Source organism: Dermacentor albipictus, chromosome 5 (assembly GCF_038994185.2).
Source record: "Dermacentor albipictus isolate Rhodes 1998 colony chromosome 5, USDA_Dalb.pri_finalv2, whole genome shotgun sequence".
Taxonomy (NCBI): domain Eukaryota; kingdom Metazoa; phylum Arthropoda; class Arachnida; order Ixodida; family Ixodidae; genus Dermacentor; species Dermacentor albipictus.
The window spans coordinates 106,036,876-106,059,375 of record NC_091825.1 but is presented as its reverse complement, the minus strand read 5'-3'; the positions used below and the strand labels follow the sequence as shown (position 1 = coordinate 106,059,375).

The following is a 22,500-nucleotide window of genomic DNA, read 5'->3' as shown; positions in this document are numbered from 1 at the left end:
TTATTATTATTATTATTATTATTATTATTATTATTATTATTATTATTATTATTATTATTATTATTATTATTATTATTATTATTATTATTATTATTATTATTATTATCGAGCTTGCTCCAGGGTACTTCTATATGCACGTTTTATTTGTTTATTTATTTATTTATTTATTTATTTATTTATTTATTGGCATCCCCTTTGAAACGGGTCGGGGGACAAGGAGGCCCCTAGCCTGCTTGATTTAATCTGGTTTACTACATCTATCACTAAATATACCTTTTGCCTATCTGATCTCGATCTTGAATTTCGAATTTAAAACCTTCTATCACTGCACCGTACCATTACCTACAATTGCAATGACTCCAATTCTAACAATTTCCTTCTCTGCTTTTCTTCCGCCAATATTGCAGTCGTCTCGTATACTTATCTCGACTACTGACCTGACAGTCTTTCCATCTGTGTTGAATCCCGACGCTTCTAGAAGTTAGACACTCACTTGGTCAGTATCTTGGCGTTCCATCACGAGTTGCCGAATGATCATTTCGGGGCGTTTTTTTTTTTTTTTTCAGCCCACACATGTTTCATGCTCGGCGCATATTTGTATCAAAAGATTTTTTTTTTTTTCCTAAGGCAGCCAGCTCGGACCTCAAATAGCAAGGTGCTCCCGTTTGCGTTGTCTACAGGTCTTGAATCCTGATTTCTTTTTTGCCGTTTTATAAATTTATATGTCGTTTTTGTTTCCAAGCTTCGCATATAACTTGCCGTCTCTTTCTCACTCACTTTCCTTTTCGATGGCTCCTGGTTGTCTGTTTACACTTGTACTTGGTTGCCAACTTTCTTGATCTATTCGTACATTCCGTGTCCACGCTTTTGAGGTACAGATATTTGTGCACTTTAGCCGGCCATTTCTTTTCATCCATGTTCCTTGGCTTTTCTTCAAAGCTAATCTTCTCTGCGCTCCTCTGACTTCAAAAGCAGCCCAACCCATGTCACCTCGCACTGCTTAATTTGTGGTTTTACCCTGGGCCCTCATAGTCAGTCGGCCCACCGCTCTTTGCGTAATCTCCAACCCCTACAAGATTTCTGTTTTTTAAAGCACAGAACTGCATTTGCGAACGTTAGCGCATGCGCCATTACACCTGCCCAAGTTCTCCGCACCACCTCGTATTTATCGTTGCTCCAAAGTGCTCTGTTTCATTATTGCTACATTCTGCTCCCCTTTCATTTTTAGATTACCTTGGTGGATGCTTGAGTAGATCTTTCCTACGTTTATGCGTACACCAAAGTATTTCTATTGCTTGACAATCGGTGTGACTTCCTGTTGAATTGATATCACGTTATTACTCGTCTCTTCATTGAAGATTATAATTCCCCATTTCACTGTGCCAAACTTAATACCCAGATTCGTCACTACATTGTCACTTATGTTCGCAGCTCTCTGTAAATCCCTTGCGTTGTCCGCTAGTAGCACTATTCCAACCGCATACATCAGCCCAGGGGGACTTCTGTTCCACTCTTTGCCCATTACGGATGTAATGTAGATCGAAGCCTAATTCGCTGCTTTCCACGCGTCTTTCTATGCCCTCAACATAAAGCTTGAACAGTGGCGACAGAGGACACTCTTGCTTCAGTCGTCGGTGAATTTCCGCAGCTTCATTGCGTTACGGCTTCCCCATACGACTTGTACTCGGTTGTCACTATCTCCCTCATCAGTTCCACGAAATCATCATATATGCCTTCGAGCTTGAGAATATCCGACAATAACTCGCTGTCTGCGTTGACGCAGCCTCCCTGGGGGGGACAAAACATAGAAAAATTATTTCTTCTATCAGTGTCAAAAACACGACTCCCATCACGATAAGACGCTTGGTATAAGCCAGAAAAAGCGCAACAACAGACGGGTAGCGGCTCCGCCTTGAAGTTGTCGCAATAACTCGCTGCTACGTCATCATGCATTTTGACTGCGTATTCTAGGGCCATAATAGCACCCTCGCAAGAACCCCGTCACGTGTTTTTTTTTGTTTTTTTTTGTCTGTGTGTGTGGGTATTTCGCAGGGGCTTTCTTTTTCTGCAACAACCAGGCAAATTTCAGCAGGAAAAAGGAATGCTTGAATCCGAAGTTACTTACGGCGCTCGACAACCTTATAATCGACACGTTAGAAATTCAAGCAATATTTAAAATTTTGACCAAATAAAAACAATTAATTATTATTTAGTGATGAAAAATACTGGTTGCATGTACACACGACTGCGGCTAATATACAGCTGGTACAATTTCCCTAGATGTCTTGCCTGCTTTTTTTTTTTTTAATCTCGGTTCAAGTTCGCTGGGACGCTCGGTATATCAAACATCTAGCATAGCGTGCCAAGCCTTTTAATCGGTAAACTTCCCCAGCTATCGTTTCAATTACCTGCACGCACGTCTTTGACGTGTGCGTACTGGTTGATCCAAAGGGTTTCCTCGTGATACGTTCTTGGAATAGGCAATCGGTGTGCACAGTGGGCAGGCAATGCTGTGTGAATAAATTATTATGGTCATGCTTGTTCAGTAGAATGTTGTCACTGGCTAGCGGTGTGGCTTAATGCAGCAGCAATATTCGGAGCAGGTTAGTTCAACGCCCAATATGAAAAAAAAAACTTAAAGGATGCTTAAGCTTCGCCTTTAACAGTGGAACGCGATAGCGTTGTCGGGCTCCGTCCGCATCGCCTTCTCGTTCCCTTGCCATGACCTTGAGTAACATACCTACGTAATTACTACGAGCGCGCGCTGCGGCACTTTAAGCCCTAGCGCTGACGTCATCGCTCCTCCTAGGGGCCTCCACGAGCAGTGGAAGCATTCCGCTCCTGTGCCAATGTCGCGCACGCAGGAGTTCCTTCCCTGACTGCACGGCTGACGTGTCCATCGAGGAGCAAGACGGTTACTCCGCCTTTCCTTTCCTCCAAAATTGAATGTTTATGCGATACAAGCGCATCCGATTGTTCAATAACAATGAACTACGACAATCGTCGTTAATTTCGCATAATTACCTCGTTCGTAATAGGGATATTCATAATTACTCAAGCACGCATCGGTATACGTCTTTAATACACTTCACTAAGTTAAATACAACAACCCACTCATTAGATATATCTAGTATCCACACCTAGCGTCCGCGGCCACTAAGACACACGGCAGCTGGACAAGGGGTTTGTGTTTGAGTTTCCGCGTAACAGAATTGTTTCCTCGTATATTCAAATTACATTCCGACGCTGACATGTCTGTAGGTTGCGTGTAAGTCGTGCTTTACGAATTTTCTGATGCATTTTACTCTGAGAAATTCAGTTGGTTCAGCCACGCATATGCGCCACGCAGAGAGCCTGCGTGGTCCGGGATGAGTTTTCTCTCACGGGCAACGCCGTCGACGCCGACACCGGATTTTCTGCGACATGGTGTCCTTAACGTTATCGCGTTATAATATCATCTGTTTGTTGACTACTGTTTGTTACGCAGTCTCAACTCGTGAGTTTTACGCTGCAGTGGACACGAAGATTGCGAGACGATGACTGGAAGATGCTGCAGCAAGGCCCGCGTTGCGGGTCTGCTTTTGCAAAAAAAAATGTATACTAAATTCTGGGGTTTTACATGCCAAATCCACTATCTGTGTATGAGATACGACGTAGCGCAAGACACCGGATTAATCTTGATCCCCTGGCGTAGCAGCTAAATGTAAGTGTGCATGAGCGTCTTCGCATTTCGTCCTCATAGAAATGTAGCCGCCACGGCCAGGATCGAACGCGCAACCTCGTGCTCATACGTGCAACGCCGCAGCCAATGGGCTACCGAAAAGTGATAAACGGTATCTCTGCAACCCGCCAAAATGTACTAGCTCTTTTCTCCCATCTTTTCTCCCAGCCTTCACTCATGACGTCACCTTTTGAGCGTGGGCGTCTTCTGTTGTCCATAGAAGATTTATTCACTACTACATGCTCCTAAGTCAAAACGCCTGTAAGAGTTCAGTAGAAGCACCGCCCACATTAGGATGATGATGATAATTGGCATCCCCCTTTAAACGGCGTGGCAACCAATAGTCACATAGCCTGCTTTAACTAGACTGCTTTTGCCACATTCATCGCAGTCTAGCATTTTGCCTATCTCTCCTTAGTCTTTTCTCTCTACCTTAACACCTATATCTGCCTATGCCTGTCACGAATCCAATCCTATCAATTTCTTTCCTGCTTATTTATCACCAGTACTCTAAATGGCGCTTGTGTATATCGACTGTTGACCGGTTACTGCCTCAGTCCGCTTTAAAACCGAGCGCTTCTGGAAGGTGTACGCTACCTACGGGTCTCATTTCGCACTCCATTAGGATTTGTTCAGTGGTCTCTGGATTTTTGCTGCAGTATACGCATGACTCATGTTGCTGGGAATATTTGCTCCGGTGTGTTTTTGCCCTTAGGCAACCAGCTCGAGCCTCAAACAGCAAGACACTGTCATTCGTATTATCGTGCAGATTTTACCTTCGAATTTCTTTTTTCTCATTCTTGTTTATCTCCATGGTCTTTCTTGTTTCCATTATTTGCATCCAGTTCACTGTCTCTCTTTCGCTCACTTTCTTTCTGATGACTCCTCGTTGCCTAATTACGCTTTCGATTACTCTGAACTTGGTTGCCAACTTTCTTGACCGCTTCCTCCATTCCGTGTCTAAGCTTTTGAGGTACAGATTTGAGGTGTCCAAGCTTTTGAGGTACAGCCTTTCTTCGAGACTAATTTTTGCTACGACTTCAATATAGACCCAAACCCACGGTTCCTTGCACTGCCTCATTTGTGGTTTTACCGCGGGCGCCTAAGGCCAACCTGCCTATCAACCTCATTGAAGTCGTGGTAGACTTCACGGCCACCCGTGCCCCAGCTGATAATCTCGAAGCCCCTCTCTATCTAGCGTATTATTCTCTTCGAGGGAACCCTCACTATACATAGCTAGCTGTCCTGCTCCAGGTGTTAGTTGCAAGTGCAGTAACTGCTTTCCGAGTGGGCACGTGGTTCTTGTTCATTGTTTCTTCTAAGTTGAACCATGCCGTGTTATGTGGTGCAGGCGTGCGCCAACCACGTCCCGAAGTGTGCCGAGCCGTAGCGCCGTTGGCAACCTCTTATCATAGCGCGTGTTAAACTGAATGCTTTAATGCGATCGACGGCGCGCTTTGAAATGTACTGTACACGGCTACGCATTAAGGGCTAAAGTTGTGCTGATCTCTTTTATTGAAGTAAATAATGACCGCCACCTTCCTTCAAACAAGCAGTGACACAATAAAGAACGATGACAATAGCCACCGGCGATTCACGTACTCCGCCTAGCAACTACCATGTCATATACGTTCTTCAAGTCTCACAATTCATATGGGAGGAAAATTGTTTCCCCCCTTAGCCTTCGTTGGATCAGAACCACATAAAAAGTGCAGCTCAAGCGCAGACAAGGCTGGTCGCGTAACCAGTAAGCCACAGTCACGCGGATATACACCCAATATCAAGTGTATACCGCGATACGATACGAGTGCCACAACGAGACGGGTGACATCCACACCATCTCGTTCATGTTTCGTGCTATCACGTAGGTTATCGAATGATTAAGACATCGCGAAAGAAGTCGCTAAAGATTTACGTTCGTGACTGGCTGTGCCGGCTAAAGGCTGCATATCTGCCTGGCGTGCTCCCGGCCATCTGTCGACATTCATGTGGTACAGCGTAAGAAACAATCATAGTAACGTACGTCAGCAGTGACATACGATGCAACGGCTTAGCTATATACAAGGAAACAACGCGTTTTTGCTAATCTGCAAATGCTGCAATGCATTTGCAAAATCTGCAAATGCCAAGACTGCGACAACAAATGTGAAAGCATTAAATAAATGTCAAACTGGCATTCATTAGCGGTGATATACATCGCAATGACGTAGCTATAAAAGATAACCGTACGTTTTTGCTAAGATGTATGAATATTTACAGGGGCAGAGGATGCGATAAGAAATGTGAAAATAATAACGGGCAACTGCACAAAGCATGTTTAAGTTCGCATACGTAACAGTAAGTACATTTCCGAAATTTTCTTAGACACTTGAGCAGACTTGACATCATGGGCTAGGTGAAAATTGACGGTCACCTATTCAGAAACGCTTCAATGGCATATACTGTGTCAGCTGAGAGCCGCACTGCGATCTAATACGAGGAGAAACAAAATGTTGCCCGCCGTAATTGCTTAGTGGCTGTTGTGCTGGGCTACTAAGCACGAGGTCGGAGGACCGAATCCCGGCCACAGCGGCGGCATTTCGATGGGGGCGAAATGAGAAAATACCCGTGCACTTAGATTTGGGTGCACGTTAAAGAAGGCCTCGTTTTAGCATGTAAAACGCTCCAATTTAATTAATCTTAAACAAAAATGTGAAGTTCTAGAGTTGTAAACATCTTAATTTAAAAACATATTCTTAAATGCTTCAAAGACAGAACGAACTTATTTATGAATGGTTAAGTTGTACATGAAACATTAGGGGCAGTGCTGTAGCTCTAGTGTTGTAAGGCAAAGTGAGACCAACCAGTTCGTTGTAGCCCATAATACTTTGAGTTCCACGGTATTGCAGCTTACGTAATATATGAAAGTTACATTGTGACGTATAATTCCCATACAAAGAGGCAATACTACAAACGGTACTTTGGGAGAGAATATTATAGCGTGGTATTAAGCCATAGGGGCCAGCAATCTTTACATTTGTTCAAGAGACCTGATGATATTGAGATAGATGGACGTAGGACCACCACGTGTGCATTCCCTGGGGTAAGATTCTCATCAGAAACAACTCCTACATAAACTTATGCGCTGAAGCGTGCTTTAGAGCGATGTCTTCATATTGCCCTTTGCAGGAAGCGCATTTCTTTTTTTCCTGAAGAATAAGATATTTTGTTTTACAAACGTTCAATTGCAGTTTGTTTGCATTTATCCATACATATAGCTGCGCGAGCCAGTGTTTGCATTCTCTTTCAAAGTATAACTGTTTTCTTCTGCGAAAAACTTGTGTCACCTGCATATTAAATGGCTTGCTGTGTTAGTTATATAAGTGATTTGCGTAAAGCAAAAATAAGATAGGTCACAGAATCAAACAATACTTTATGGACACCTGTTTACGAACGAATTCTGTTTACCTCAGCATACTGGCAGCGATTGGTGAAGTAACCGCCTTAAGTTGCTGAGTTATCCCTAAATCTTTGTTACTTATTATAATAAAATATCGTGGCTAACAGTATTAAACGCTTTCTTTAAATCGAGACATATACCTATACAGTGGAAAGGCGCTCATATAAGTGCTTTGCAATACATGGTGTCTCCTGCGTGCATAAGCATATCTTCTGCTGTTCTTCTTTTCTGAAATCCACACTGCTGATCGGTGATTGGTTTCTTAACAAGAAAATTTTATAATTTCATGTTGGAGAGGTGTTCTGCGGCCTTGGAAAAGATAAGTAAGAAGTAAATAGGGCACTACTATTACAGCACAAATACTACAGCGCAAGACCGAGTACTTATGTACATTGTCAAAAAATGCGCACCGTAGACCGGAATTGTTCGTCACTCTCGCTCCCGTGTTTAGAGCAAGTAAACCTAATCCCGACCCCAGTCGCCATTGTAGCGCCATACCACGTGCGTATCACCGAGGCGACGGGAGCTGCCATGCTACGTGCCTATCACCGAGGCGATGAGTGCTCCCACTTCTCCGCGACGAATCAAGAATTTGACACGGGAAGGGAGATCAAGAAGCACCCAGCGATCTCCGCGACGAATCAAGAAGATGACGCGGGTGACGTCATCACCCGCCCCCCTGGTTGCTGCCGACGAGAAGTCGCTAAACTGGTTCCTGTCGACGAGGCGCCGCCAAAGGATTGAAGGGAGAACCGGCCCATTGTGAAGAGAGAGTCGCTTCCAGCCGCCAAGTCGATCTGATGCGTTCTTAGAGCAACATGTACACTATCATCCACTATCTGCAAATATTGCATAAAGTTTCTCGTTTCTTCTTCGTTTGCGGAAAGAGTCCGCCTCTCGTGCTCCACCCCGAAGTGACAACACCATCTAACGGCGAAGCCCGTGTAGGCACTGCGGGTTTGATGACTTTGCAGCTGATAGCGAGCGATAACTCATGACAAGCATGCGATAAGAAATGGCTGAACGCTATCGTGGCCGTTAATTCGGCCTGTTCAGGCATTCCCCGGCAGAAGATGGCTGCCACCTACAGCATCTGCGACTGCGCTACAACCATGGAATGAGCACTCTTGCGGGATATGCACACCGTACGCGCACTAGCAAGCACGCGGCTGGCAGAAGACGCGAGGCGCCATCAGCACTATGTGTGGTTCAGCCTGTGTCCGCCAGGCGGCGACTCCGCTTGATCTCCGTTTGCCTCGCATTGCGATGTCATTGCAAGCGTAGGTGACGGTACAATGTAGTGGTGGAGGTTTCAAACACGGAAGCTTTAATGTCGAGATCAGTCAAGCAAAAAAGCCACGTGGTGGTAGGTGTCGTAAAACGTGATTAAATCAAGCAGGCTAGGTGACGGTTTGTGGCCGTGCCCTTTCAAAGTGGATGCCAATAAATATCATCACCTAGTCCCCCACTACGGTGTGCCTCGCAATCAAATTGTGGTTTTGTCATGTAAAAACGTAGAATCCATTCATACATGACTCAAGCTATACAGGAAAGCTTTTTGCGTGGGACGCACCTCTTTTGTGGGGCCAGTAGTAGTCTCGACATTGGTCTGTTCTTTGGGCTCCTTGATCGAGCGAGTTCGCTTGGACTCCCGTCTCGACGTCCCGTGCTTGTCGGCGCCTTTCTGTATTTCCGAAAGAAAAAAAAAAGGCTTAGTTCCACCTAAGTTCCACCAGGTGCAGTTTCAGTACCAATTCCGCAGTACAACGTAAGATAAGAGATGCGTCCCAAATAATGCCACGCTAGTAAGATTAATAAAACTTGAATTGCATTACTACATATATCGGCGTCCTTAAACAGCTTGTAGACGTGCTACCACTCTTGTGGTCCCGCGTACAAACACAATTGCAGAGAATGTTTCACGTGCACCTTAGTGAAGCGGTGCACATGGCTTTAAGAGAGGCGTTAAAAAGAAATAATTACAATAATATTTGGATTTGTATTAATCCCCCTTGAACAATACCAGAGCAAAAGAACACTCTCACCCTGAGTAGAAAACACAAAACCGAAAAATGTGCGGTGAGGCCGCCCTGAAATTCCCGTACCAGCTGGCCATGACGTCACAGATTTTTACGCCGTCTGCTCTGATCTATGTTGAATTCCAATGGTAGATCCAGATCAAGTTTATCTGCTCTGTATGGAGCAATCCTATTCCAGTGGCAGAATGAGAGCGTAAGTTGTGCGTTCCAATCGCATGTTGGGACCAGCCACCGATTCCGGATCGCTCTGTGGAGCAAACATATTTGCTCCGCCGAAATCCGCAGATTTGACCGGAAGTCCACGTGACGTATTTCCTTCACCCGCCTCTGTTTCCTGTCAAGGTCGCCTGTTTCGGGTTGCGGGCAGCTATGGATGGCATGGAAAGCATCGACGCTACGTCGCGCCTCCTGCTTCTAGATAGTGACAGCTCCGACTCAGACTCCACAAGTTCCCAAGTCCAGTGACGATTCTTCCGACACGGAAGAAAGACAAACGCACGGAATGCCGGGATGATCCAGATGATGGTGCTGATGGTGATGTGGCCTACCGGATCCACCTCTAGTCTAGCGCCCTCTCACTTGATTTCCCTGTACTATAAGTGACGCCACGGGAGCGCACGCATTCCATTCGCAGATTTGACGGGAGCGATCCGAGTCGGAACGACGCGCTTCGTTCGTGCTCAGGCCGAGCGCTCGCGATCTGCCATTGGAGTTCAACACTACGTCATTCTTTTTACATCGAAGCTGTATAGGACAAAGATCCGGGATTTCGTGGCGTCTGTGTGCAAAAACTATCATCATGTGGGCCTTTCCTCGTGATACTCCAGAAAGGGTCGAAGTTCGGGGACCTGTAACGCGCCCTTTAACTGCCCTTGTCACACCTGGGTCCCAAATTATCATCATCAGCAACGGCTCGAGCGTCGTCTTCTGCAGCTGGCTCTGTTGCCGCTCATCATTCCAGCGTAGAATTTCACTTCTGTCGTTTCAATCGGGAGGCAGCGTTTACGGGGCTATGAGTCGTTGCTTAAAGACAATGAGCTCTTCAGTCACTAGGCAGTCACTATTCACCGTGTCACGTGACGGACACATTTAGTAACAGAAGAAATACGCGAATGTGTGTGCGCACTTATGTCATAACGGTGACCACAGGTCAGGGCAATAAATACGTTCGTACCTCTGTTCAAAATTCTTTGTCACCTCTATGTCGTGCGCTGAACGGCTTCGCTCGTCATCGACCTTCACAGAGTGGAATGTCTCATGTGTGTTTGTATGTAATGGACCTCAAAGATGCGCGACGTGATGCTAATGCATTGCGCTTGCATTTAGCGCTAACTCGCTACTGAATCATATTTTTTAGGCGTGGATCTCTGCTCCGATTCTCATTATAGTGTATGGTTAAAATATTCAAATGCTCAAAAACGTTCAGTCGAGACTTAAAAGGAAGCTTCAGCTGGGGGCCAACTCTGATGCCGGCAATTTAAACGCATGCAAACCGCAGAAACGCTTTTATGGAACAGCCCCAGGATCAATTTGAATGAAATTTGTTGCACAAGGAGAGGTAAACTTAAATTCTAGTGAAATTGTAGAAAATAGAATTCTGATTTAGAGCCTTGGAATTTCTTTTCAACTTGCCGGAAATTACTATGCTTAAGTCTACAAGTCCGTAACTCTACAACAAAAACAGATATCGCAGTTCTATACTATGCATCAATTAGAGCATTAAAAGTAGACAAGCTTTATATATTAATTTACAACTTACGTAAATTTGTTACAATGTTTACAAGGGTTTTGCAAATGCTCTACTCACATATTAATGGCACATATTTCATAGCGCTGTGCATTGTATCAACTTTGTCCGCATCAAATGTTTTAGGAGCAGTTTACACAACTTCGATACCATTCTTCATTGTGGAGGTACAGAGTTGTAAACGTAATAACGTTTCTAACTTTTGCTTTGAAAAGCAACAAACCTCATAAAATTCAGTGCAGGGTTGCCGAGAAAAAACGGTTTTCTGTTCCCACGTATTTCGACAGGAGCCCCCGTGCTAAAGCTTCCTCTTAAGCATTGGCCTCGGCCCCCGAAGCCTGTTGTATCCTTACTACACAGGGCAATGCACCACCATAATTCAGCTCAGTCGAAGCCCCGAAGCCTGTTGCATCCTTACTACACACACAAGGCAACGCAACATCATAATTCACCTCAGTCGAAAGCAATCACTTCAGTCACCATACGCCACTTCAGGCGTCAGCAGTTTTACGATTATCTGCTATAAGGTAAGCACACTTCTTTAAGCCATCTGGCTTGACCTAAAGCCTCTCAATTAGGCTTCTGGTGGATTTTACCTGTTCAATAATAGGAATATACTTAATAAAGCTGAGAGGCCCGCAAACGCAGATGTTTGAGCGCGGCCAACAAAGCGCGGATGACAAAGCGCCGACGGATACATTTTGTTTTCCTGATTGGTCGAGGCACCCGTAGCTTCTGCAGTGCTGTACGGAACTGCTGAGACACAGTGCAGAAGGTGAGTCGAATTCCAGGGGCGCTTAGGTACTAGCAGTGGTCAGTTTTCTGAATGGAAATAATCCAAATCATCAAATGGGATCAGGCACATTTGAAAAACAAATGAATGCTTTGGAAATATTAGTATTCGAGCATTTCATTCAGTACAAAATCCTGAAAGATAGAAGGGAGATTTAGAAAAAGTAAACCTAACTTGGGGATGTTATTGGCCAGGCGTACGAATGAACACAAGAGGGCCCAAGGAAACGCAAAAACCTCTAAAACTTCGTGGTAGAGTTTTAAAAATAGCGTACCTTAAAACGCAAACTCCTTCGTACGCCTCTCGCGTTCTTCTGTGCACTCCTTCGCGTTATTTTCTACGCCTGGCCGATAGGGCCTCTTAACTTTAGGTTCCCTTTATCTAGAACTCCCTAATATTTCTTCTTTAGTCTATATGTATGAAGCGGAATGCAGGATAACGTCGGGGCGGGTACATCAAAAGTCGTCCCCTCAAGAATACAATTCTTGTAACGCATCGTGGTTCCCCGAAGCCTCTCGAGCTGCCTCGCCCAATTCTTCCTTTCGTTCTTTAACGTTGGATATCTTTTATCAATTTCTGCGCAAGATTGTTCGCTAAAACCTGTTGCGCGCAAATAAAACATCAGAGTCCGCACAACACTGCCATCTGTCTGACAATCATGCATGTCAAAAGTATTTGGTAAACCACCGTGAGTCTCCGCTAGGCCTATAGTGCGCTAGCCCTCGTATTTTTTTCATTGCCAGCCCATGCAGTCACATCACAAGTGGTGGCCTGTTGCGTGTGCCGAGGTATGCGTGGCCGGCAGGAGGTCTTGACCCCACTTCACGCAGAGTCAGCTGAGACGAGGAGAGCTTTCTCGGCGAAGAATACACTTCCCCGTCCCCAGATTCCCCAGATAATCCCTAAGGACGAACAAGTTCGAGAGTGAGAGGGTCCGGGCAACCTCCGTGGTCCCAACGCCGCTTTCAGTGGCCGGCGCCTGCGGGCACCGCGCTGCGCCGTCAGGCCAATCTGGCGTTCGGTTGGTATGGCGCGCTGGGCAAGTTCAATGGCCCGGCATACGACAAAGGGAACGAACGATCTGCAAGGCAAGGTGTCGAGACATAGTCCTTGGGTGGTCGGTAAAAGGGTTGCCCCTGGGCGCCGCCGCACAAAGGAAGGGGTGGGCTGCATTGCTGTCCGCACGAGGAGGGGCCGAATAGCAGTCGGTTAGCCGACGGCCGCTTCCGTCGTTGACGCCGTGCAGCCGCGAGGACACCCACGCCGTGCACTTAGTCGTCACGTGCCCGAAGCGGGCACCATGGGGGGATTAACGCTGCCTCCACGGTCGACACACCACCGCACTGGCCTCCCGTCAGGCAAACCCCAAGGCACAAACATAACAGGCCACAGAGAGAGCGCCATTGTACCGCTCGCTACTTGGTCGCAGTTTATGGGGAAAAGTAATGGTCACAAGTATCAACCTTGCGTCACTCGGACGTCGAGAAGCCATAGAGTTTCATATTACTATAACAAGAGGGAAATGTGGCTCTGCGATCCTTCAACCATGAGGGGAACGATGGGAAGTATAGGCTACAGATTGGTATTTTGTTGACTGGCGAACTAGTCTACAGGTATCTTTTGGCAGTTCTGGTTTCGCTCCAACTGCAATTGCTATAAGCCGCAGTGAGACGGTGGGACGCAAGGTTATCTGCCTTTGTTCTGTTGCTCGAAGTGAGGATAGCGCGCTGGGCCAGCGGCTGGGTCGATGTTTGCGTCGTGGTGAGATCATATGGGTAGGGACGGCTTAAAATTCCGCCGAGCAGTGCGCTACGATCGGCAGCGATGTGTATTTTTAAAACCTTATAATAAATTACACGCTTTACGCAGAGCACTTAGATGCATCAATTAATGATCAGAAGGACCTACTCTAACGACTCAGTACGTTTGTAGAAAATCGCCAAAATCGTTTCAGGGTCCCTTTAACAAGAAAATTTTATAATTTCATGTTGAAGAGGTGTTCTGCGACCTTGGAGAAGATAAGTAAGAACTAAATAGGGCACTATTATTACAGCACAAATACTACAGCGCAAGACCGAGTACTTATGTACATCGTCAAAAAATGCGCACCCTAGACCGGAATTGTTCGTCACTCGTGCCCCCGTGTTTAGGGCAAGTACACCTAATCCCGACCCCAGTCGCCATTGTAGTGCCATACCACTTGCGTATCATCGAGGTGACGGGAGCTGCCATACTACGTGCCTATCACCGAGGCGACGAGTGCTCCCACTTCTCCGCGACGAATCAAGAATTCGACACGGAAGGGGACTTCAAGAAGCACCCAGCGATCTCCGCGACGAATCAAGAAGATGGCGCGGGTGACGTCATCACTCGCCCCGCCTGGTTGCTGCCGACGAGAAGTCGCTAAACTAGTTCCTGTCGACGAGGTGTCGCCAAAGGGATTGAAGGGAGAACCGGCCCATTGTGAAGCGAGAGTCGCCTCCAGCCGCCAAGTCGATCTGATGCGTTCATCGAGCAACATGTACACTATCATCCACTATCTGTAAATATTGCATAAAGTTTCTCGTTTCTTCTTCGTTTACTGGAAGAGTCCGCCTCTCGTCCTCCACCCCGAAGTGACAACACCATCTAACGGAGAAGCCCGTGTAGGCACTGCGGGTTTGATGACTTTGCAGCTGATAGCGAGCGATAACTCGTGACAAGCATGCGATAAGAAATGGCTGAACGCTATCGTGGCCGTTAATTCTGCCTGTTCAGGCATTCCCCGGCAGAAGATGGCTGCCACCTACAGCATCTACGACTGCGCTACAACCATGGAATGAGCACTCTTGCGGGATATGCACACCGTACGCGCACAAGCAAGCACGCGGCTGGCAGAAGACGCGAGGCGCCATCAGCACTATGCGTGGTTCAGCCTGTGTCCGCCAGGCGGCGGCTCAGCTTGATCTCCGTTTGCCTCGCATTGCGTTGTCATTGCAAGCGTAGGTGACGGTACAATATAGTGATGGAGGTTTCAAACACGGAAGCTCTAATGTCGAGATCAGACAAGCAAAAAAGCCACGTGGTGGTTGGTGTCGTAAAACGTGACTAAATCAAGCAGGCTAGGTGACGATGTGTCGCCGTGCCCTTTCAAAGTGAATGCCAATAAATATCATCATCATGAGTTTTAGAGATCTGAAGGACTATATATGCAGCGTTGCATCGGCTCATCAACGGTGTTAACCGTGACATGTGAGACTTTCTTTCATTTACTAACGAGCGAAAATGCGAACTATGAACATTGCCTGAGGCGATGCACCCAGAAGTAATTGATCGCGCTGTCTCAAGCTGTGCCCGCCGCGGTGGTTTAGCGGCTATGGCTTTGTTCCGTTAAGCACGAGGTCGCGGGATCAAATCCCGGCTGCGGCGGCCGTATTTCGACAGGGGCGAAATGCAAGAACGCCCGTCTCCTGTGCGTTGGCAGCGCGTCAAGGATCCCCTAATGGTCCAAATTAATACAGAGTCCCCCACTACGGTGTGCCTCGCAATCAAATTGTGGTTTTGACATGTAAAAACGTAGGATCCATTCATACATGACTCAAGCTATACAGGAAAGCTTTTTGCGTGGGACGCACCTCTTTTGTGGGGCCAGTAGTAGCCTCGACATTGGTCTGTTCTTTGGGCTCCTTGATCGAGTGAGTTCGCTTGGACTCCCGTCTCGACGTCCCGTGCTTGTCGGCGCCTTTCTGTATTTCCGAAAGAAAAAAAAGGCTTAGTTCCACCTAAGTTCCACCAGGTGCAGTTTCAGTACCGATTCCGCAGTACAAGGTAACGTAAGACATGCGTCCCAAATAATGCCACGCTAGTACGATTAATAAAACTTGAATTGCATTACTACATATATCGGCGTCCTTAAACAGCTTGTAGACGTGCTACCACTCTTGTGGTCCCGTGTACAAACACAATTGCAGAGAATGCTTCACGTGCACCTTTGTGAAGCGGTGCACGTGAAAGCCCGTGCACGGTGCACGTGCACGGGCTTTAAAAGAGGTGTTCAAAAATAATGACAATAATATTTGGATTTGTTTTAATCATCCTTGAACAATACCAGAGCAAAAGAACACTCTCACCGTGAGCAGAAACCACAAAACCGAAAAATGTGCGGTGAGGCCGCCCTGAAATTCCCGTACCACATGGCCATGACGTCAGAGATTTTTACGCCGTCTGCTCTGATCTATGTTGAATTCCAATGGTAGATCCAGATCAAGTTTATCTGCTCTGTATGGAGCAATCCTATTCCAGTGGCAGAATGAGAGCGTAAGTTGTGCGTTCCAATCGCATGTTGGGACCAGCCACCGATTCCGGATCGCTCTGTGGAGCAAACATATTTGCTCCGCCGAAATCCGCAGATTTGACCGGAAGTCCACGTGACGTATTTCCTTCACCCGCCTCTGTTTCCTGTCAAGGTCGCCTGTTTCGGGTTGCGGGCAGCTATGGATGGCATGGAAAGCATCGACGCTACGTCGCGCCTCCTGCTTCTAGATAGTGACAGCTCCGACTCAGACTCCACAAGTTCCCAAGTCCAGTGACGATTCTTCCGACACGGAAGAAAGACAAACGCACGGAATGCCGGGATGATCCAGATGATGGTGCTGATGGTGATGTGGCCTACCGGATCCACCTCTAGTCTAGCGCCCTCTCACTTGATTTCCCTGTACTATAAGTGACGCCACGGGAGCGCACGCATTCCATTCGCAGATTTGACGGGAGCGATCCGAGTCGGAACGACGCGCTTCGTTCGTGCTCAGGCCGAGCGCTCGCGATCTGCCATTGGAGTTCAACACTACGTCATTCTTTTTACATCGAAGCTGTATAGGACAAAGATCCGGGATTTCGTGGCGTCTGTGTGCAAAAACTATCATCATGTGGGCCTTTCCTCGTGATACTCCAGAAAGGGTCGAAGTTCGGGGACCTGTAACGCGCCCTTTAACTGCCCTTGTCACACCTGGGTCCCAAATTATCATCATCAGCAACGGCTCGAGCGTCGTCGTCGTCTTCTACAGCTGGCTCCGTTGCCGCTCATCATTCCAGCGTAGAATTTCACTTCTGTCGTTTTAATCGGGAGGCCGCGCTCACGGGGCCATGAGTCATTGCTTAGAGACAATGAGCTATTCAGTCACTAGGCAGTCACTATTCACCGTGTCACGTGACGGACACATTTAGTAACAGAAGTGATACGCGAATGTGTGCGCGCACTTATATCATAACGATGACCACAGGTCAGGACAATAAATACGTTCGTACCTTTGTTCAAAATTCTTTGTCACCTCTATGTCGTGCGATAAACGGCTTCGCTGGTCATCGCCCTTCACAGAGTGGAATGGCTCATGAGTGTTTATATGTAATGGACCTCAAAGAGGCGCGACGTGATGCTAACGCATTTCGCTTGCATTTAGCGCTAACTCGATACTGAATCATATTTTTAGGCACGGATATAGCTTATCTCTGCTCCGATTCTAATTATCGTGTATGGTTAAAATATTCAAATGCTCAAAGCCCTTCAGTCGAGACTTAAAAGGAAGCTTCAGCTCGGGGCCAACTCTGACGCCGGCAATTTAAACGCATGCAAACCGCAGAAATGGTTTTATGGAACAGCCCCAGGATCAGTTTGAATGAAATGTGTTGCATTGGAGAGGTAAACTTAAATTCTAGTGAAATTGTAGAAAATAGAATTCTGATTTAGCGCCCTGTAAATCCTTTTCAACTTGCCGGAAATTACTATGTTTAATTCTACAAATCCGTAACTCTACAACAAAAAAAGATATCGCAGTTCTATACAATGCATCAATTAGAGCATTAAAAGTAGACAAGCTTCATGCATTAATTTACAACTTACGTAAATTTGTTACAATGTTTACAAGGGTTTTGCAAATGCTCTATTCACATAATAATGGCATATATTTCATAGCGCTGCATATTATATCAATTTTGTCCGCATCAAATGTTTTAGGGGCAGTTTACACAACTTCGATACCATTCTTCATTGTGGAGCTGCAGAGTTGTAAACGTAATAACGGCTCGAACTTTTGCTTTGAAAAGCAACAAACCTCATGAAATTCAGTGCAGACTTGCCGAGAAAAAAGGGTTTTTTGTTCCGACGTATTTTGACAGGAACCCCCGTTCTAAAGCTTCCTCTTAAGTATTGGCCACGGCCCAAGCCTGTTGCATCCTTACTACACAGGGCAATGCACCACCATAATTCAGCTCAGTCGAAGCCCCGAAGCCTGTTGCATCCTTACTACACACACAAGGCAACGCAACATCATAATTCACCTCAGTCGAAAGCAATCACTTCAGTCACCATAAGCCACTTCAGGCGTCAGCAGTTTTACGATTATCTGCGGTAAGGTAAGCACACTTCTTTAAGCCATCTGGCTTGACCTAAAGCCTCTCAATTAGGCTTCTGTTGGATTTTATCTGTTCAATAATAGGAATATACTTAATAAAGCTGAGAGGACTGCAAACGCAGATGTTTGAGCGCAGCCAACAAAGCGCGGGATGACAAAGCGCCGACGGATACATTTTGTTTTCCTGATTGGTCGAGGCACCCGTAGCTTCTGCAGCGCTGTACGGAACTGCTGAGACACAGTGCAGAAGGCGAATCGAACTCCAGGGGCGCTTAGGTACTAGAAGTAGTCAGTTTTCTGAATGGAAGTAATCGAAATCATCAAATGGGATCAGGCACATTTGAAAAACAAACGAATGCTTTGGAAATATTAGTATTCGAGCATTTCATTCAGTGCAAAATCCTGACAGGTAGAAGGGAGAGTTAGAAAAAGTAAACCTAGCTTGGGGATGTTATTGGCCAGGCGTACGAATGAACACAAGAGGGCACGAGAAAACGCAAAAAGCTCTAAAACTTCGTAGTAGAGTTTTAAAAATAGCGTACCCAAGCGACCTTGCGTACCCTAAAACGAAAACTTCTTCGTACGCCTTTCGCGTTCTTCTATACCCTCCTTTGCCTTATTTTCTACACCTGGCCGATGGCGCCCCTTAACTTTAGGTTCCCTTTATCTAGAACTCCCTAATATTTCTTCTTTAGTCTAGTATGTATGAAGCGGAATGCAGGATTACGTCGGGTTGGGCACATCAAAAGTCGTCCCCTCAAGAACACAATTCTTGTAATGCATTCTGGTTCGCCGCAGCATCTCTAGGTGCCTCGCCCAATTCTTCTCTTCGTTTTTTAACGTTGGACATCTTTTATCAATTTCTGCGCAAGATCTTTCGCTAAAACCTGTTGCGCGCAAATAAAACATCAGAGTCCACACAACACTGCCACCTGTTTGTCAGTCGTGCATGTCAACAGTATTTGGTAAACCGCCGTGAGCCTCCGCTAGGCCTATAGTGCGCTAGCCCTCCTTGTATTTTTTTCGTTGCCAGCCCAGTCATACCACAACCGGCGGCCACAGAGAGAGCGCCATTGTACCGCTCGCTACCTGGTCGCAGTTTATGGGGAAAAGTAATGGTCACAAGTATCAACCTTGCGTCACTCGGAAGTCGAGAAGCCATAGAGTTTCATATTACTATAACAAGAGGGAAATCTGGCTTTGCGATCCTTCAACCATGAGGGAACGATGGGAAGTACAGGCTACGGATTGGTATTTTGTTGACTGGCGAACTAGTCTACAGGTATCTTTTGGCAGTTTTGGTTTCGCTACAAGTGCAATTGCTATAAGCCGCAGTGAGACGGTGGGACGCAAGGCTCTCTGCCTTTGTTCTGTTGCTCGAAGTGAGGATAGCGCGCTGGGTGAGCGGCTGGGTCGATGTTTGTGTCGTGGTGTGGTGTCGAAGCTATGATGAGAAAGCGACGGCATCGTAAACGTTGAAAGAACGTGTTTTGACCGTTTCGCCCTTGGTTTGTTAAGTGTGTTAAGTTAGCGCTGCAGAGCAAAAGGAAGGCACAACTGATATAAGAACCAGTGAGTTGTACTTCCAGTGGCTTGACAATCAAATTTTATCGTGGCCTTTGTTATGCATTGCTCCTCTATGTGCTCGTTGAAATGTGTGCTTTAGGACTTTGAAACGCAAACTTACTTGTGGTATGAAAGGATGCTGCTTCCAGGCTGTAGTCTGCTGTCACAAAATGGGTAAGTGCAAAGCTACGCCATAAAAGCTACTGGCGACCGCTTCAGAAGCGGTATACGTCAATATAAAATATAATGAAGCATGTACTCATAGGAGACCACAAGCGTCCAAGCTAGCGCTGTAGCAGATGTGCTTAAAAGTACTTGAAGGCGTTCAGCAATCGTGACAGCCGACGCAGCCTTTCGAAAGAGCGACAGAGTTAGCAAGTGCCTGTCTGCGAAAAAAATATCGCGTTCGCAGCGAGCAGGCGCCGTAGCAGACAATTGTGGCTTTCCTCTTAAAGGCGCAACACTTTCTCACAATACAAAATTTTATTTCCATAAATACTTTATGAGTATCTTTATATAAGCACATGCACGGTTGTTATTGCTGTTGTAAAAATAAATAAATAATTATACTCTGTCGCTAAATCGAGAACAGAATTGCAGAAGAATGCATACCCTGGTGTGCCCTGGTGGCAAACCGTGCTTCAATCTCATAGTCATACAAAGCTAATGTAATGTGTTGTGCATTACATAAGATACTGCCGAAATAAATTAGGTTTCATGCGAATAATATTTGAGTATAGTTCCGTTTACTGCGCCGCAAGCAGACGCCGCTAGTCTAAAGATCGAAGTCAATCCGAAGCCGATACTTCCCAGCCTTCTCATATAGGTTGAGGCAACACTCACGACACTAGCGCCACATTTCCCTCTAGGGTGGTCATTTAGAAACTCTATGCGAGAAGCGGACTCAAGCGGACTCGAGCCGGCCGCAGCACCCAGCTAAAGTTGTCCACGCTCCAGCAACAACACGTATGAAATGACCTGAAATCATGGTGCCGCCACAGTAAAAAACACTGGCGCCCACGCATTGCGGAGTGACTGGGCAGGCATTGTAAAACACGGGAGGGGGCTACGTCGGCAATGACAGCGCTGAAATGAACTACTTCAGATACGCGGCTTCCGCTTTCCATTCACGACAGGTGAGTAAGTGCGACACCAGCAGGTCAACCCAAGAACACCGACGCGTGCGCGATGATCCACTCGCCTTGGAAGACCGTGACGAACGGCTCGAGCTGGTCTGGGACGACTTCCGGCGCTTCTGGCGCCCCTTAGCGATTTCGTCGTGCCTCGTGCCCGGCTTGAAAGCCATGGAGACGACTGCCCTTGTGCCTGCAGGGAAAGGATAGAGGGATGCGGGCAAGCACGACGTACATAAGCTATGCGGGAACGCCTCAGCTATGCGAGACTTGTGACAGCTAGGCCCTAAATTATGTCGCATCGTCACGTTAACCGCATGGCACGCGTCCTGCTGATACCGATGCTGCTGCTGCTGCTGCTGCTGCTGCTGATGATGATGATGATGATGATGATGATGATGATGATGATGATGATGATGATGATGATGATGATGATGATGGCCTCATACTATGGCTCGTACCCACACGGAAGGATCGGCCAATAATTGTGTGCTTGAACTTTCACTTAATGCTTTGAAGCGTTGCATATTTTATTAAAACAAAAGCAAAAAGCACGCAAAACCAAACAAAAAAAAGCAAGAAAGAAGCATTCAAAAATTTATTCGTTTAGTTGATTGTATGTAAGCGCATGCAAACGGCATCGAACACGTCCCTGTGGCTAAAACCCAGAACTGCCACCAAAGAGGTGACGATGGACAAGTTTGCCTTTCTAGACAGCTGTAGGGAAGTTGGTGTTGATGGCCTTAACACAAAGTCGGATTGACTGCACAACGGGAAATTAAATAGGAGTACAAACAAGTGGCCGGTCAGCAGGCTATGAACGGTTTTAATGACGACAAGATCCCTCGGGCCACTTATGCAACTTGTTTACAAAGAACTGCACACATTTATTTATTCATAATATTCTGTATGGACAGCAGTTCGCTCGAAGCAAGCCAAATATTGCAAAACAGAAAGGGAATGCTGATGTTCGGCACACGAGCCCTGACTATATACGGTTTTCTTCTGATTGCTTTTTTCCCACACGCAATAAAATTCACTTTTCAAGCTCCAACGTTCAAATTGTCAACTCCCTTGCTTTTATACACCTAATTTAACCACCCGATTCACGGCCAATCCCCCACTGTGGGTATGCGCCACAGCCACACATGAGAACAACAGTAGATAATGATTATGATGACCTTAATCGTCCCTTTGATTCGTTGGTCTGTGATAGTGCAGCCTACTACTTATGGGTCATGAATAGGGCAGTAAGAGTGAACAATAGTGTAATAAGAATGCTGTTAAAAAATAGCGATAGACGAATACTAGCCATCAGACCCAAGCCGTGGTTGAAGCCATGTTTTCAGCCTCTTCCCGCTCCATAAGGATGACGGCGTTGACGGTGGGCCTGTGACGGATATTACGGATTCGGACATCGTTTATTTAGTGCAGGATAGGATATTGTGGCAGCGGGTGAATGTAAAATAATTTAAAACCCGCCACGTTAGCCTGGTCACCCTGGCATGTTTATTAGTGTTTTATCGTGGCAGTGCATGGCGTTGTACTGTCGTTGGAGCACGCATGGATGAAGAGTTTTAGAATAGGGCTTTGCGTTCGCGGGTAGTGTCTTGCGCTGACAGCGCCACTACGACGTCAAAATTGCTATTAGAAATTAAATAAAACATACCATTTTA

At 46.3% G+C, this 22,500-nt stretch overlaps 1 protein-coding gene across 2 annotated transcripts in view; it reads right to left on the bottom strand.

Annotated features, from left to right (window-relative positions):
- Window positions 1-21,153, bottom strand: part of LOC139060001 (neprilysin-like) — a 29,833-nt gene extending 8,680 nt beyond the window's left edge. Inside the window, exons 1-3 of one of the 2 annotated variants that reach the window (XM_070538677.1) lie at window positions 20,893-21,153; window positions 15,354-15,464; window positions 8,734-8,844 (exon numbers count right to left, since the gene is read on the bottom strand). In XM_070538677.1, the coding sequence (XP_070394778.1) occupies window positions 8,734-8,844; window positions 15,354-15,464; window positions 20,893-21,126 (456 nt within the window). In that variant the 5' untranslated portion in view covers window positions 21,127-21,153. The remainder of the gene's footprint in view (window positions 1-8,733; window positions 8,845-15,353; window positions 15,465-20,892) is intronic. The other variant, XM_070538678.1, reaches the window with a different exon arrangement.
- Between the last annotated feature and the right edge of the window lie 1,347 nt (window positions 21,154-22,500).